This window comes from Mixophyes fleayi, chromosome 4 (assembly GCF_038048845.1).
Source record: "Mixophyes fleayi isolate aMixFle1 chromosome 4, aMixFle1.hap1, whole genome shotgun sequence".
Taxonomy (NCBI): Eukaryota; Metazoa; Chordata; class Amphibia; order Anura; family Limnodynastidae; genus Mixophyes; species Mixophyes fleayi.
Window position 1 is genome coordinate 301,365,451 of NC_134405.1, and position 16,152 is coordinate 301,381,602.

Consider the following 16,152-nt stretch of genomic DNA (forward strand, 5'->3'; position numbering starts at 1 on the left):
TAATTTGGCACTGTGCATGATCACATCTTCCTCTGGTAATTTGGCACTGTGCATGGGCACATCTTGCTCTGGTAATTTGGCACTGTGCATGATCACATCTTCCTCTGGTAATTTGGCACTGTGCATGATCACATCTTCCTCTGGTAATTTGGCACTGTGCATGATCACATCTTGCTCCGGTAATTTGGCACTGTGCATGATCACATCTTCCTCTGGTAATTTGGCACTGTGCATGATCACATCTTCCTCTGGTAATTTGGCACTGTGCATGATCACATCTTCCTCTGGTAATTTGGCACTGTGCATGGGCACATCTTGCTCCGGTAATTTGGCACTGTGCATGATCACATCTTGCTCCGGTAATTTGGCACTGTGCATGATCACATCTTCCTCTGGTAATTTGGCACTGTGCATGGGCACATCTTGCTCTGGTAATTTGGCACTGTGCATGGGCACATCTTGCTCTGGTAATTTGGCACTGTGCATGATCACATCTTCCTCTGGTAATTTGGCACTGTGCATGATCACATCTTCCTCTGGTAATTTGGCACTGTGCATGATCACATCTTGCTCCGGTAATTTGGCACTGTGCATAATCCCATTTTGCTCCGGTAGTTTGGCACTGTGCATGGGCACATCTTGCACCTGTATTTTGGTAACGCGCATGGGCATATCTTGCTTCCGTATTTTGAGTTGAACGTATCTTATACTAGTGGCCCCATGGGCTTTGATAAGGACCAGGTGAAAGGTCAGTACAGTAAGTGTGCGCAGATGCAAGTTAACCACGCCTGTTTGACACACGTCTACACTAACGGGGCATCTTTACATTCAAATCAGGCTCAAAATGTAAAATAATACACACTAAACTGTGCTTCCAATATAATTGCACTTGTTGATGCAAAAGACTCCTTATTGACAGTATTGGGACCACTTTGGACATGTGCAAAATCAGGTCAATTTGTGGGATTTAGAGTAGAACAGCGATCACCCACTGAAGTGAGAATGCGATATGAACAATATGCACCCACTCACTATCCCAATACCTGAAGTTTCTTGAAATATCTTGTCCCACAATACAAAATCCGTGTAGATGGCCTTCCTGCACCTAACCCACATTCAGTAAGAATCACAAGCTGCCAAATTCCTTTCATGACACAATCACTAGCATTTGTGAACCTATACAAACATGTAAAATTGTGTGAACATTGGTGAACGATATAAATAAATGGCATTTTCATTGCTGGGTTACATTTTTGCAGCTGCATAATTTTGTGCATGACCATCATAGAGACACCACGTGGGGATGATGAAAACAAACAGAAATAGCCTGATTCTAAACAACATTTGTATAACAATTACTCACGTCATTTAGTGACACATCAGTACTATCGCATTTAGTATGAGCAAGTTGCTGAATGCAGTTATTAACAGTAATACTGCTTTTCCCAGGTGCCAGGTCTTCTTCAGGAATTTCCACCCATCCCAGACAATGAACGGCAAAACTCTGAAAGAATAGATATCAGGTAATACAATTTACTTTTTTAAATGAATGCCTTGATCAGTAAATGGTGTTAGGCCAAATCATATTAATACTATCAACTTCTGTAGATGAACCATATTTTTTCTAAAAAGCCATTTATGTGAGCACTAAAAAAACTATTAACTTTCCGAGGTAATTGGTCGAATTGGTGACTGAATGATAAGGACCAGTGACTTAGCCACTGGCAGTGATTGAGAGTTCGAGCCAAGTGCATGTCATGTAAAATTGTGCCAACTTGTGCCAATTTTTTTAAAGGCTGCATGTATCTTACAATGTTTTAAGCTGTATCTATCTAACACTTATTTCTAGACCCTAAATTAATGCATGCACCTTTCATATCATCATCATCATCATCATCATTTATTTATATAGCGCCAACATATTCCGTAGCGCTTTACAATTGGGGACAAACGTAATAAACTAATAAACAAACTGGGTAAAACAGACAAAGAGGTGAGAAGGCCCTGCTCGCAAGCTTACAATCTATGGGACAATGGGAGATTGACACATGAGGTTAAGTATACATTTTGCATCTTGGCCCAGCCAGACTGCAAAGGTAAAAGTGACTCATAAGCTAAATGATCCCGTCACACAACAATGTTGGTCCGGGGGTAGTTGTCTTGTGTGAAATTGTGTAACAGGCTAAAGGTAGTGAGGTTAAGATGGTGGTTGAGGAATATTATAAGCTTGTCTGAATAGGTAGGTTTTCAGAGAACGCTTGAAAGTTTGTAGAACAGAGGAGAGTCTTATTGTGCGAGGGAGAGAGTTCCATAGAGTGGGTGCAGCCCGAAAAAAGTCCTGTAACCGGGAATGGGAGGATGTAATGAGGGTGGATGAGAGACGCAGATCTTTTGCAGAACGGAGTTGCCGAGTTGGGAGATATTTTGAGACAAGAGAGGAGATGTATGTTGGTGCAGCTTTGTTGATGGCCTTGTAGGTTAGTAAAAGTATTTTATATTGGATTCGGTAGAAGACAGGCAGCCAGTGTAGAGACATACAGAGTGATTCAACAGAGGAATAGCTATTTGCAAGGAAAATCAGTCTTGCCGAAGCATGCAAAATAGATTTTAGGGGTTTGAGTCTGTTTTTGGGAAGACCAGTAAGGAGGGAATTGCAATAGTCAATGCGGGAGATGATTAGTGCATGAATTAAGGTTTTAGCAGTGTCTTGTGTGAGATATGTGCGGATTCTGGAAATGTTCTTTAGATGTATGTAACATGATTTAGATATAGAGTCAATGTGGGGAACAAAGGATAGGCGTGAATCAAGGATTACACCTAGGCAGCGAGCTTGTGGGGTGGGATTTATGGTCATGTTATCAACAGAGATAGAAATGTCAGGTATGCTCTTGTTGGCGGGTGGGAATATTATTAACTCTGTTTTAGAAAGATTAAGTTTGAGTTGACGAGAGGACATCCAAGATGAAATGGCAGAAAGACAGTCAGTTACACGGGACAACACAGATGTCGAGATATCAGGAGAGGATAGATAGATTTGGGTATCATCCGCATAGAGATGATACTGAAAGCCAAAGGAACTTATTAGATTTCCAAGAGAAGCGGTATAGATAGAGAACAGCAGAGGACCTAGCACCGAGCCTTGTGGTACTCCAACTGATAGGGGAAGCGGAGCAGATGTGGCTCCAGAGAAATTAACAGTGAAAGAGCGATTAGAGAGGTAAGATGAGAACCAGGATAGAACTGTGTCTTGAAGACCTAGGGATTGCAGCGTTTGTATGAGAAGAGAGTGGTCAACGGTGTCAAATGCAGCCGAGAGATCAAGGAGAATTAGGAGAGAGTAATGGCGTTCAGTCTTAGCAGTGATCAGATCATTAACAACCTTGGTCAGCGCAGTCTCTGTGGAGTGTTGAGAACGAAAGCCAGACTGAAGAGGATCCAACAGGTTGTTTGCGGAAAGAAAGCGTGTGAGGCGAGTGTAGGCAAGTCTCTCTAGAAGCTTGGAGGGGCAAGGGAGCTGAGAGATGGGACGGTAATTTGAGAGAGAGTTTGGGTCGGAGTTTTGTTTTTTTAGAATAGGAGTAATCACTGCATGCTTGTATAGTGATGGAAAGATGCCAGTAGAGAGTGAGAGATTACAGATTTGAGTTAGAGGTGAAATGAGCACAGAAGACAGGGATCTACCAATTTGCGAGGGAATAGGATCAAGAGGACAGGAGGTAGAGTAGGAAGATAAGAAGAGCGTAGAAATTTCCTCTTCATTTGTGGGGTCAAATGAAGAAAGGGTGTCAGAGGGTAGTGGGAAGGAAATGAGCTGATGGCTTGTTGAGGAGGAGGATACCATTTCTAGTCTGATCTTGTCAATCTTGTCCTTGAAGTAGGAAGCAAGATCCTGAGCACTGATAGTAGATGGAGGGTTCGGGGTGGGAGGATTGAGAAGATGATTAAATGTATTGAAAAGGCGTTTGGGGTTAGAAGCCTGAGCATAGATAAGAGATTGAAAGTATGTTTGTTTTGCAGTGTCCAGAGCATTTCGATAGGAGTGGTAGACAGAAGTATATGTGAAGAAGTCATTAGAGCTTCGAGATTTACGCCAGTGACGTTCTGCTTTACGGGACAGTTTTTGAAGATTTCGTGTTGCTTTGGTGTGCCATGGTTGACATCGAAGTCGACGTGTAGTATGAAGTGTCGCTGGAGCCACTTGATCAAGGGCCGTTGCTAAGGTTAGGTGAAAATGAGGTACTGCCATCTCAGGGGATGAGAATGTAGAGATAGGGGAGAGAAGGTGTTGGAGAGAGGTGGAAAATTGTTGAAGATTAATAGAATTAAGATTTCTACGAGTATGAGGAGGCTTGGTAGAGTTAGACAGTAGAGAGGTTAGAGCAGTGGGGGTGAGAGTGTAGCTGATAAGGTGATGATCCGAGAGGGGGAAGGGTGTATTAATAAAATTAGAAACTGAGCATAGTCTAGAGAAAACAAGATCAAGGCAGTGGCCATCCTTATGAGTAGATGATTCAATCCACTGGGAGAGGTCAAGTGAGGATGTTAGAGAGAGTAGTTTGGAAGCAGCTTTGGAAGGTGGGTTATCAATGGGGATGTTGAAGTCACCCATGATGATGGTGGGGATGTCTGAAGATAAGAAGTGAGGGAGCCATGCAGAGAAATCCTCAATAAATTGTTGGTGTGCTCCAGGGGGACGATAGATCACCGCAACACGTAGGGAGAATGGATTAAAAATGCGAATAGCATGTACTTCAAAAGATGTGAACGTGAGTGATGGGACATTTGGTAGAACTGTGTATGTGCACTGTGGGGAGAGAAGTAGTCCAACCCCACCTCCTTGTCTGCCTTCAGGTCTGGAGGTGTGGGTGAGATGGAGGCCACCATGTGAAAGTGCTGCAGGTGAGGCAGTGTCTGATTGCATGAGCCATGTTTCTGTTATTGCCAGAAGGTTGAGGTTTTTTGAGAGGAAGAGATCATGAACGGAAGTAAGTTTGTTACAAACAGATCGTGCATTCCAAAGGGCACATTTAAAGGACTTGGGAAGAGAGGGTAGACAGGTGATGTGTTTGAGGTTTGCTATAGAACGGTAGTGTTCTGATGTATGTGTGTGTGAGGAGTGTGGGGGACCTGGATTAGGTGATATATCACCAGCTAATAGAAGCAGAGTGAGCGAAAGATAGGCAAGGGGATTGTAAGATGTGTGGCCTTTTATTTTCTGGCGACAGGTGGAGGCTGTACTTGTTAGAGATAATAAATAGGACAACAGTTCATGGGTGTTAAATAGAGGTGAGTGGAGTAATGCAGGTGCAATATGAACAAATTTGTGTGTTGGTGGAGGGGTGAAAGATGACACAGTCCTAAAGATCATGCCATGAAATGAGACTAAGAAAAGCAATTTGTGAAACATTGTGAAAAAAGGGGTAAAAGCAAAAAGCAAGGATATTTTAAGAATTACCTCTTAGCAGTATTCCATATAAATAGACAAGTAGTGCAGAAATAGGCTGTGGCAGATGTTGCTTATTGCTGGGAGTTAAATCAAGTCAAATGTAGTCCAATGTTTGTCCAACTGTGTTGTCTAACTGTGCATTTTCGTCCACTTTGTGAGAAAATCCCACTTAGTGCAGAAATCACACACGTCTAACCCCACATACGTCTCCCTTTCATATAACACTAATTATTGCAGGTGATTGCTTTAAACACATTTGTTGATATAAAACTGGTGGAGTAAATATTTCAGCAAGTAATTACCTTACTGCCTGGTTCATTAACATTGTGAAATAAATCCTCATCATGCCACGGAAGAGACAGTCTAGAAATAAAAAGATTTGATCAATTTGCAGCATGTCACTTGCAATATTGGCAAGTTTTATATGAGGCTTGCTGTAACTTTGTTACAAAAAAATCTGTTAATTTGCTAACTTGGTTTTTAAAAATTGTTGAATACCAAATCCTCCCTGCAGTCTCACCAGCGCCAGACAGAGTAGACAATAGTAAAATGGGCACAACATAAGTAGACATTATCAGCATACATTTAGACTGGCTACCTCACTAAATATGGAAGTATCTCTTACCTTCTGTCTGCAGCAGATGCTGTTCCAGGAAAGGGCTGAGCTGGAAACACATCATTGACTGACACCCTATGGACTTTCTGAGCATGAGAAAAAGTGTTTGTATTAAAAAAATGTGACAGATATAAGCAGTTATCCAAAACGGACATATGCCAGCTAGTCATGTACGAACACGTTTGTTAAGCTGCATTCCTGGATTCATTAAAACTTAGCGGGACATGATGGCTGCATCAGTACATCGCACGAACTGTAGCTAAAGAGGACGTCCTGCATTGGACATTTTCTTAGGTAATACAGCCATACCCTATCCTGCAGTCAGGTTCTTGGAATTGCAACAGTTACTATAACCTTGCAGCCGTGATTGTAATAGCTTTGCTATTGATAGATTCATAGATATTGCTACAGGTTGTTGCCTTTTGCACAGGTATTGTACACATTTGGATGGCAGCGCCACCTGGTGCCACCTGTAGGACTTGATGTAGAGACATGTAGCCAATTGGAATTGCCAGTACCAAATGCATATTAATATATATATATATATATATATATATATATATATATATATATATATATATATATATCTATAATATAAATGTCTAGTGGTGTGTGTTAGTCTGTCTGTGTGTGTGGAAAAAATAAAACCAAGCTGCAGCGCCACCTGCTGGGCGGAGTTATACACTGACCTACTAAATTCTTAGTGTGTGAAAAAAAAAATTCAGAAAGGGCTGAAATTTGGTATACTAAGATGTTTTTAATTTGTTAATTTAATTTGTTAATTGTTAAAAGTGTTTATAAAGATTTAAAAAAAAATATATATATATATTTCTTGAAGGAGAAGTGACAGTTGGGAGTGGTTGGTGGTTGCCGGGGGTGACAGTGGGGAGTGGTTGGTGGTTGAGGCCTGGGCTATGGCCCAAATGCATGACAAGAACCTTTTTAACACCTTAAGTAGCTTGATTTGACTAGAATACATGAGTATCATGCACGGGTTAACTTATATATATATATATATATATATATATATATATATATATATACTGTAGGAATATATGTAGTTACAGGCTACACTTATGCTATTTAGGAACATAATGTACCATACCTTTTCCTGAATAGTGCTTAAACTATGGGATATTCCTGAATTGTACATTGGGTGCTGCCACTGAGTGGTTCCTGTTGGTATATGCCAGTAGTAAGTCCCAGAAGAATCATGGATTGTCCTCCATCCTGGAGGAAGGTCAGGGTCAGCCTCAAGGTTTTGGTCACTCCAGAGGTTATCTGTGCAAAGCCAATACAATATAACCTCAGTAAATACTGACATACAATACAAGATCAGTTTTGGTATAAACATAGTTTGTTCTACAACCACAGACTAATGAGCAGCCAAAGATGGTTACACTATAAAATAAACAACAGGAGGGAAAGACGTCGCTTACCATGTGCAAAATAGTGTGTCTACCCAAGTGCTAAAGCATCTGTGTGAGCACCTGCTCACCTACCCGCAGCATGTAATAACTGTACCCGATCAGAGATGCCAGTCCAAGAGAGCTTACAGCTGGCTCCAGCCTCATCTCTTATAATGGCATTTTACCCACCCGCCTCATTAAATGCACAATACAGCAGTATAAAGTTTGCACTGCTTATTTCCACCTGAAAAGAATAATAATCAACTTGTGGAGGTAAGAGAAAAATGAAAACATGAAAAACAGACAGTATTTAACTTATGTGCAAAATAGAAAACTAATTTGCACCCCTTGCATTGTAACATGGTTTTGTCCAGGAGACTACTTACTCAATTTTTTTACTTAACTTTCCTTAATGAATCAGGCCCATTATATTTTTTGCTGTACTAAATAATGCCTTGTGCCTGGTCTTCTTTAAATATGAGATATGCCTATTCCTCCAGCTTACTTCTGTTCAGTGTCAATCTTGATCTCAGCAGATATAATTATTTGTAAATGAAACACATATCGGGCGTGATTCATCAAGGCTTGTATCCTGTGCACAACCCGCGTTCAGTATTCTACACACGTATTTATTACTTAACCCCTCATCCACGCTGCTTGTTCTCCCTCCTCTCCCCCGGTCCCTTTTTCTCCATTGCATCACTGCCTCCCTTCGTGCCTGTTTTGTCCTCCCTCCCTTAGGATGTAAGCTCGTATGAGCAGGGCCCCTCTCCCCTCCTGTCCTCATACCGACTCTTCTGCTCCGCCCTCACTCCATATGTCTGCCCGGAGTTTCCGAAGCATTGGTACTTAGTGTTTATTGTTCTGTGATGTTTACCTTGTATGGTCTACTGTTCGTATTATGTAAGGCGCTGCGAAAACCCTGTGGCGCCCAACAAATAAATGATAATAATAATAATAATAATAATTTATGCTTTGTGTACTCCCTAATTCATCAAGGCCCGGATCTCAAGATATCTGCGCGGTTGAATTCAGGTGTAGGTCTGATGTCCTCTACCATCCATGAAATACATTTATTACAATGTTGATAATGTCTACTGAACATAAAATACATTTTTACAGTTGTTCGTGAATAAAAACACATGTTATAGCATACATATGAGACTGTCATTACTACTGCTCTGGACTTAGATCAGCCCTGTAGCTAAAGCAAGAGATACTGCAGAAAAACGAGTAACTTTGAGACGCTCAGAGCTGGATTCGGACGTGGCTGCGTGCCCTTGATTTTGGCACGCCCCTACTGTACATTGACTACAGCAAAACACCCACCCAGTTCACTCTACAAAATCATAGGCTGTAGTAAATGTCCTTAGCGTTTGTGGATGCAGTGGACAGGGCTGCTTTCACGGACATATCTCCCAGTTCTGGGTATATGCAGAGTGATTTGGACGATATGCACAAAATCAGCATATACGTACTTTGATGAATCAGGCCCAATATGTACAATATGGTTATTTATTAATGTCAGTAACTCAATCTAGTGTAGAATGACTGTTGGTCCACAAAACAAGACAGGATAAGTGGGGAGGGTGCACACACAGATCCACAGATTGTCTTGGTACTTGCTTGGCTACAGTAAAATAGCTATTCCCTCCCTGTAATGCAGGGGCGGAGACTATAAGGTTACAAGGATGAGGAGCCTAGTATGGGAGGGAAAAGCTGTGAATTTGATAGGCTAGTTGGCAGAGGAAGAAGAATTAGAGTCGAGAGTTATGGGTAAAATTAGCTAGCAAGACATGTAGATAATTATTTTTATTTGCACTGTTTTAGAACAAAAAATATATGGCATTTTATTAAAATTTCTAGTATAAAAATTGAAATATAATTCATTATTCCATTTACTGTACACTACTTGGTTCACTTCATTACACTACAGAAAGTTTTGTATTATGATAAAAATGAGGGTTGCTCACTCCAGTATATTGATAACTCAAATAGACCACCTTGTATGTATTTCAGAGAACTGTAATTCTATCTGCTCCACTATTGAAGAAAGCTAAAAATATACAAAGGTTAGCCGGCCTTCCCTCGTCAACTGAATCATGTTGACACACTGCAGCTTAAGCCCTATCAGAAAATTGAAAAACCGTCTCCTAGCTACAACAAGACACGTCATGTCAATATCACACTGTGCAGAGACTTGCTATGTTAAATTACATGTAAATACCACAGAGATGAATGCACAGAAGTGGTTATTATATAGGTAACTACTGAGCAGATATATACAAACAGTAATACAGTTCCCTGGAAATAGAAATTACATATTTCACATAACACTGGAAAACATTTGGACCATTGCTATACATTTATAGAGAATGGATATTTCTTCAATCTTATGTATACACAGTAGAAAAAAATAATTCACTTCTACATTTAAGGATTTCAATTCTCCCCATGAATATTGCATATGTTTGATGAATGTCAGGAGTTAGTATTTCTACCTAAGTATTTGTAGAATTATTTTAATATGAAGACCAAGCTTCAGTATTATAAATAAAGTACATTACAGCGCTGTTTTCATCATGCCGCCTTTTGCCAAAATAAACTCCCAAAATTGAAAAAAAAACCCACACAAACCCTGCTATAAATGTAATACAGTTTTGAAAAGTCTCTTTGTGTGATTTCTACATGATTTTTACCAAATGCCAAAAAGTCTCCCTATTTTTTTTTAACTGGGGTTCTGGACACCTCAAGAAGGCCACATTTCAGGTCCTTATGCACATGTATATATATGCAGGCAGTATTCACTGAGGTCATTTAAATTATCTGATGCGTTCCAGAATAAGTAACTTTATGCGTTCCATAGAATGATGAAGAAAAGTATGTAAGAGTATAGCACTTAAATCTCAAAAGGGCGGCCATCTTGTGCGAGTTTGCAACCAAACATACCATGCCAATAAGCATAAAAAATCAGATCAATACCTATGAATAAATCAGTGTAAAAAGTATTCCTAATTTTTAAATAGTTGCTTGTTCAAGTAATAATACCACCTTACTGGCTGTCTATGTAGACTGTCTATGTAGGCCTACGTACTGTCTATGTAGGTCATAGTGAAATACAACCCCCATCATGATATGTTTACTAAAGCTGACTATACTAAAAAAAATAAATTTATTATTTCATTGTTTGCATTTTAAATACTGCTCCACACTAAATCATTATGTATAAGGCCAGAGAATGAGAAAAGATGATGTCAAGTTTATTTAGTATACAAAATGGGAAGAACTAATCAACTGGTTAATATTGAAATATAGGAACATTTATAGGGAAAATCTGGGGCTGTCCCTGGATATTAGGGACCAGTGAACCTATGATTTTGTTATTAAATTAAAGTTCGAGATGACATGTAGGTAACTGTACTAGTGACTAATTATTAATCTGGTCAGATGAAACAATATCTATACAAGTGTGACAACTATCTGTATCATTATCCACTGCCATACTTATATAAATGCCCCCAAGTGATTGTATTATTATTATATAATATTTGTATTGCTAATATGCAGCCTGGTTATCGTTGATCTCAGTGTAGATTGGAACACAACCTTCACACCTTGCAGGTTCCAATTACCCTTCATAACAGAATAAATGGAATGTTAGAAAGGTGAGATCCTGCATAACAGTTGGAATGTAAAACATAGCTATTAAAAAAAAAAAAACTTATAACAGAATAACACTAGTAACAATGATAATAATATTAATAATAAACAATTAAATTCACAAAATATAGGTTCTTACATATTATTAATGTAACCAGGGGTGAACGCATGATCACCGACCCCATAGCAAATGTGGGGGGAGCCGCTCTGCTCTTCTGAGCATGTGTGGGGGCTGGAGCAACTATTTGGACTTTCAGTTTTGGATCTCTGGATTAGATAGTTGGACACTTACTCAACACTTAGACTGCTCAGGCAGTAGCTACACTCATAGGCAAATGAAGGGAGGTTCCTAGTGCCTGGAAACCCCCCTCCAGGCCTGGAACACTGTATAATTGAGGTGGCTGGACCCTGCCCCCGCTTCACACAGCTCTGCTTGAAAAGGGAGCATTGCCCATGTATATTATGGGCATACGAAGAGTTGGAGAGCAGCCAAGCACTGTCTAAAATTATAGCCAAGCCCTCATGCATGCTGGTCACGCCCACTGGTGGCGTGCTGTGGAAACCCCCCTCTACAAATCCTGTGTTTGCCCCTGACACTACTCAACATAACTCACAAGACCACTCATCACGCCTCAAGCTTGTCATTCAGCCATTATGTCATCAGGCCTGAACTGTCTGCTACAGGTAATTCTATAAGACAAATAAACTATGGGGAAGGGAAAACATTAATTTGAAATGAGCGTTACTCTTTAAGAACCGCTGACATACATACAGGAATCATCAGTAAGTGGAACCGTCTCTGCCTGGCAATACACTATCAGTGATTTCCATGACAGCACCATCTGGAAACACTCCACTAATAAAAGCAATATATAACAAAGACAATGTCAAGTACTTCCCATAGCTATTAAAATGCATATTAGGTTCCATGGTGTTTTGTCGGGATTAAGTTGACCAGTAAAATAACCTATAATAAACTATAATAATCTCCCTCTGTTAGTGCTTTAAGTCACCGTATCTTCATTTAGAAATCTATATAAACAGCAGTCGATGAGGTGACTGTGTACCACAACCTGCTAGAAGACTGATTACTGCCCTGACCTTTAATGGTCTGGAAGTTCCCACTATTTCAGGAATGCTGCAGGAGCTGGTCCTATAAAGACCATACATGTATACCCTCAACCGTCCTCTGTATAAATACTACAGAGAGTGCTTGTAAGACACAAGTGAACGTTTATAGTGCACAGTACAGCAGTGTTTTTCTTCCAGCCACTACTCATGACCTTCTGCCACAATGACACAGGACCTCTGGCTCCAGCACAAAACTTACAGCGTAAACATACATCAGCACACTGTGTGCCCAATGCTAGCATGAAATGCAAAAGATCTATGACACAACAAATTCACATGAATTATATTTTAGTCAATATGAAATAAAAGTTGCATTCAGCCAATGATTTAATGCATCCTCATATATTTGTATGGTAATTCAGCCATGTCACTTAGTGGTGCTTGTTCTGTCCATACTTGAATTGATGTCTGTTAGCAAAATCTGAGCAAAAAAATTCCAGAAACACTGTGCTGCCTTCAGGTTCATGAAGGCAGCCTATCAATTCACTAGGAACCACATTGCTGAATATGTGGCATATCTATTCACATGGAACCTAGTCATATCCCTGAATATACGTACTATGAATTCACATGGAACCTAGTCATACCCCTGAATATACGTACTATCAAATCACATTAAACCTAGTCATATACCTGAATATACGTACTATCAATTCACATGGAACCTAGTCATATCCCTGAATATACGTACTATCAATTCACATGAAACCTAGTCATATCCCTGAATATACGTACTATCAATTCACATGGAACCTAGTCATATCCCTGAATATACGTACTATCAATTCACATGGAACCTAGTCATATCCCTGAATATACGTACTATCAATTCACATGGAACCTAGTCATATCCCTGAATATACGTACTATCAATTCACATGAAACCTAGTCATATCCCTGAATATACGTACTATGAATTCACATGGAACCTAGTCATATCCCTGAATATATGTACTATGAATTCACATGGAACCTAGTCATACCCCTGAATATACGTACTATCAAATCACATTAAACCTAGTCATATACCTGAATAACGTACTATCAATTCACATGGAACCTAGTCATATCCCTGAATATACGTACTATCAATTCACATGAAACCTAGTCATATCCCTGAATATACGTACTATCAATTCACATGGAACCTAGTCATATCCCTGAATATACGTACTATCAATTCACATGGAACCTAGTCATATCCCTGAATATACGTACTATCAATTCACATGGAACCTAGTCATATCCCTGAATATACGTACTATCAATTCACATATAACCTAGTCATATCCCTGAATATACGTACTATCAATTCACATGGAACCTAGTCATATCCTTGAATATACGTACTATCAATTCACATGGAACCTAGTCATATCCTTGAATATACGTACTATCAATTCACACAGAACCTAGTCATATCCATGAATATATGTACTATCAATTCACATGGAACCTAGTCATATATGCTTGAATATACATCCTATAAATTCACTAGGAACCAGTCAAGTTGCTGAATATGTGCCTATTAATTCACATGGAACCAGTCAAACCCGAGTATGCGGCCTATCAATTCACAAGGAACCTAGTCATATGAATATATGTCCTATCCATTCACTAGGAACCATTCACATCCCTGAGAATGTGATCTATTAATTCACTAGGAACCAATCGCATCCCTGAGAAAGTGATCTAATAATTCACTAGGAACCAGTCACATTCCTGAGAAAGTGATCTAATAATTCACTAGGAACCAGTCGCATCCCTGAGAAAGTGATCTAATAATTCACGAGGAACCATTCACATCCCTGAGAATATGGTCTATTAATTCACTAGGAACCAGTCACATCCCTGAGAATGTGATCTATTAATTCACTAGGAACCAGTCGCATCCCTGAGAAAGTGATCTAATAATTCACTAGGAACCAGTCACATTCCTGAGAAAGTGATCTAATAATTCACTAGGAACCAGTCGCATCCCTGAGAAAGTGATCTAATAATTCACGAGGAACCAGTCACATCCGTGAGAATATGGTCTATTAATTCACTAGAATCCAGTCACATCCCTGAGAATGTGATCTATTAACTTACTAGGAACCAGTCACATCCCTGAGTATATGGTCTATTAATTCACTAGGAACCAGTCACATTCCTGAGAATGTGGTATATTAATTAACTAGGAACTAGCCATATTCCGGAGTATGCTGCCTACCAGTTCACTGAGAACCAATTACATCAATGACTATGTAGCATATCAATTCACTAGGAACCAGTCACATCCCTTAATATATGACCTATCAATTCATTAGGTATGTCATATCACTGAATAGGTGGCTATCTTGAATAAATATTTTTTCCAATTGTCAGTATTTTTTAAATATCTTTATATTTTCTTTACAATTTTTTTAACCCATGCCTGGGTCACACACATATCTCTTCAGCAAAGTGGTAAATTAACCCTAACCACTCTAGATCAGTATAGATTTAATAGTATATCACAGCGACAGGTGATTTTCTGTCGTCGCAATAAGCAGTGATAGAAAATCAGCTTTATTACTACATTTTAAATAATTGACTCCTTTGGTGGGTATTCAATTGTTAGCGAGTACCGCTAAAATCCCACGCTCGAAAAATATTACCGTTAATACGGTAATACCGTTAATACAGTAATTTACTCGCTGGATTTCAGCTCGCAGCTCAGGGAGCTGCGAGCTGAAATCCAGCGAGATATTACCGTATTAACGGTAATATTTTTCGAGTGCGGGATTTTAGCGGTTCTGGCTAACAATTGAATACCCCCCTTTGTGTCTTACAGATGTTACATGCTCTCAGAGATATATCATTGCTTCATTGATAGGCTGACATCTTATGAATATTGGCCCAGCCCACAAAATGGCTGCTTCTACTATATGTATGTGACAAGTGTAAGTCAATGTATACAGAGTAAGCACATATACTGAGAATTACACATTTTTCTAAGATTTTACTTACTTTACTATAAGTAAATATCTATAGAATTTATCATGCCCTTATATATAATAGTAGTGAATTCTAAATTACTTTGAGGCAAGGTGAATGCAAAATGTAAATTTAGTACAGCATTAGTAACATGATTAGTGACATGATTTAGTAACATGATTATTTTGTATTATTTGAACAATATGCCCAAATGTACAGTGTAACATGGCAGACTTTGAAAAAGTATTCAGTTTATTATTGTAAAATTACTAACTGCCAAATACCTACTATTATAAAATAGCCAAAACTATGAAATAAGTAGATTCATATAATTATGATATATAAAATGACAGTTATCTGACATTTTCCAGGAAAGTTACATTTAACAGAACAGACAGATGACAGACAATTGTTAAACTGTCAGTGAAATTGTTCACTTGTTTGTATCCAAGTAAACAGGGGATTCTCTGTGTATCCAGGCAGGCTGCAGATTGCTTGAATGATGGACGGCATTTACAAAGTGCCCATGAGACAAAGGTTTATGTTTAGGAAACTATGGCTAAATACAGGTTGAAAAAATAAAACAGAATAATTTTTGCATTCATAAATGTGAATGTAAAATTGTTCAAGCATAGATCTCATTATAGCTAACGTCATCCGTTACTTCATGCTATAGAAGTCAAACATGAACTATCAGGCAGTAATGGAAACAACCCTTTCTCTGTGCGATCGAGAAACTGCAGTTTACTTTACATTTTAATACTGTATTTTAAGCAGCAGGATAAGCTGGACCATTGGGCCATGAGATCCAACATTTTGGAAAGTTTTAGGGGAAGATTTACTAAAGCTTCTAAAAAGCAAAAGTGGAGGCATTGTCCACAGCAACCAATCAGATTCTAGTTATCATTTATGTAGTACACTCTAGAAAATGA

General features: G+C 39.1%; 1 protein-coding gene across 1 annotated transcript in view; it reads right to left on the bottom strand.

Moving 5' to 3' along the window:
- Positions 1-16,152, bottom strand: part of APBB3 (amyloid beta precursor protein binding family B member 3) — a 74,807-nt gene that overhangs the window by 31,672 nt on the left and 26,983 nt on the right. The window contains exons 2-5 of the mRNA XM_075209888.1: positions 7,168-7,343; positions 6,072-6,148; positions 5,749-5,809; positions 1,364-1,504 (exon numbers count right to left, since the gene is read on the bottom strand). Coding sequence (XP_075065989.1) covers positions 1,364-1,504; positions 5,749-5,809; positions 6,072-6,148; positions 7,168-7,343 — 455 coding nt within the window. The remainder of the gene's footprint in view (positions 1-1,363; positions 1,505-5,748; positions 5,810-6,071; positions 6,149-7,167; positions 7,344-16,152) is intronic.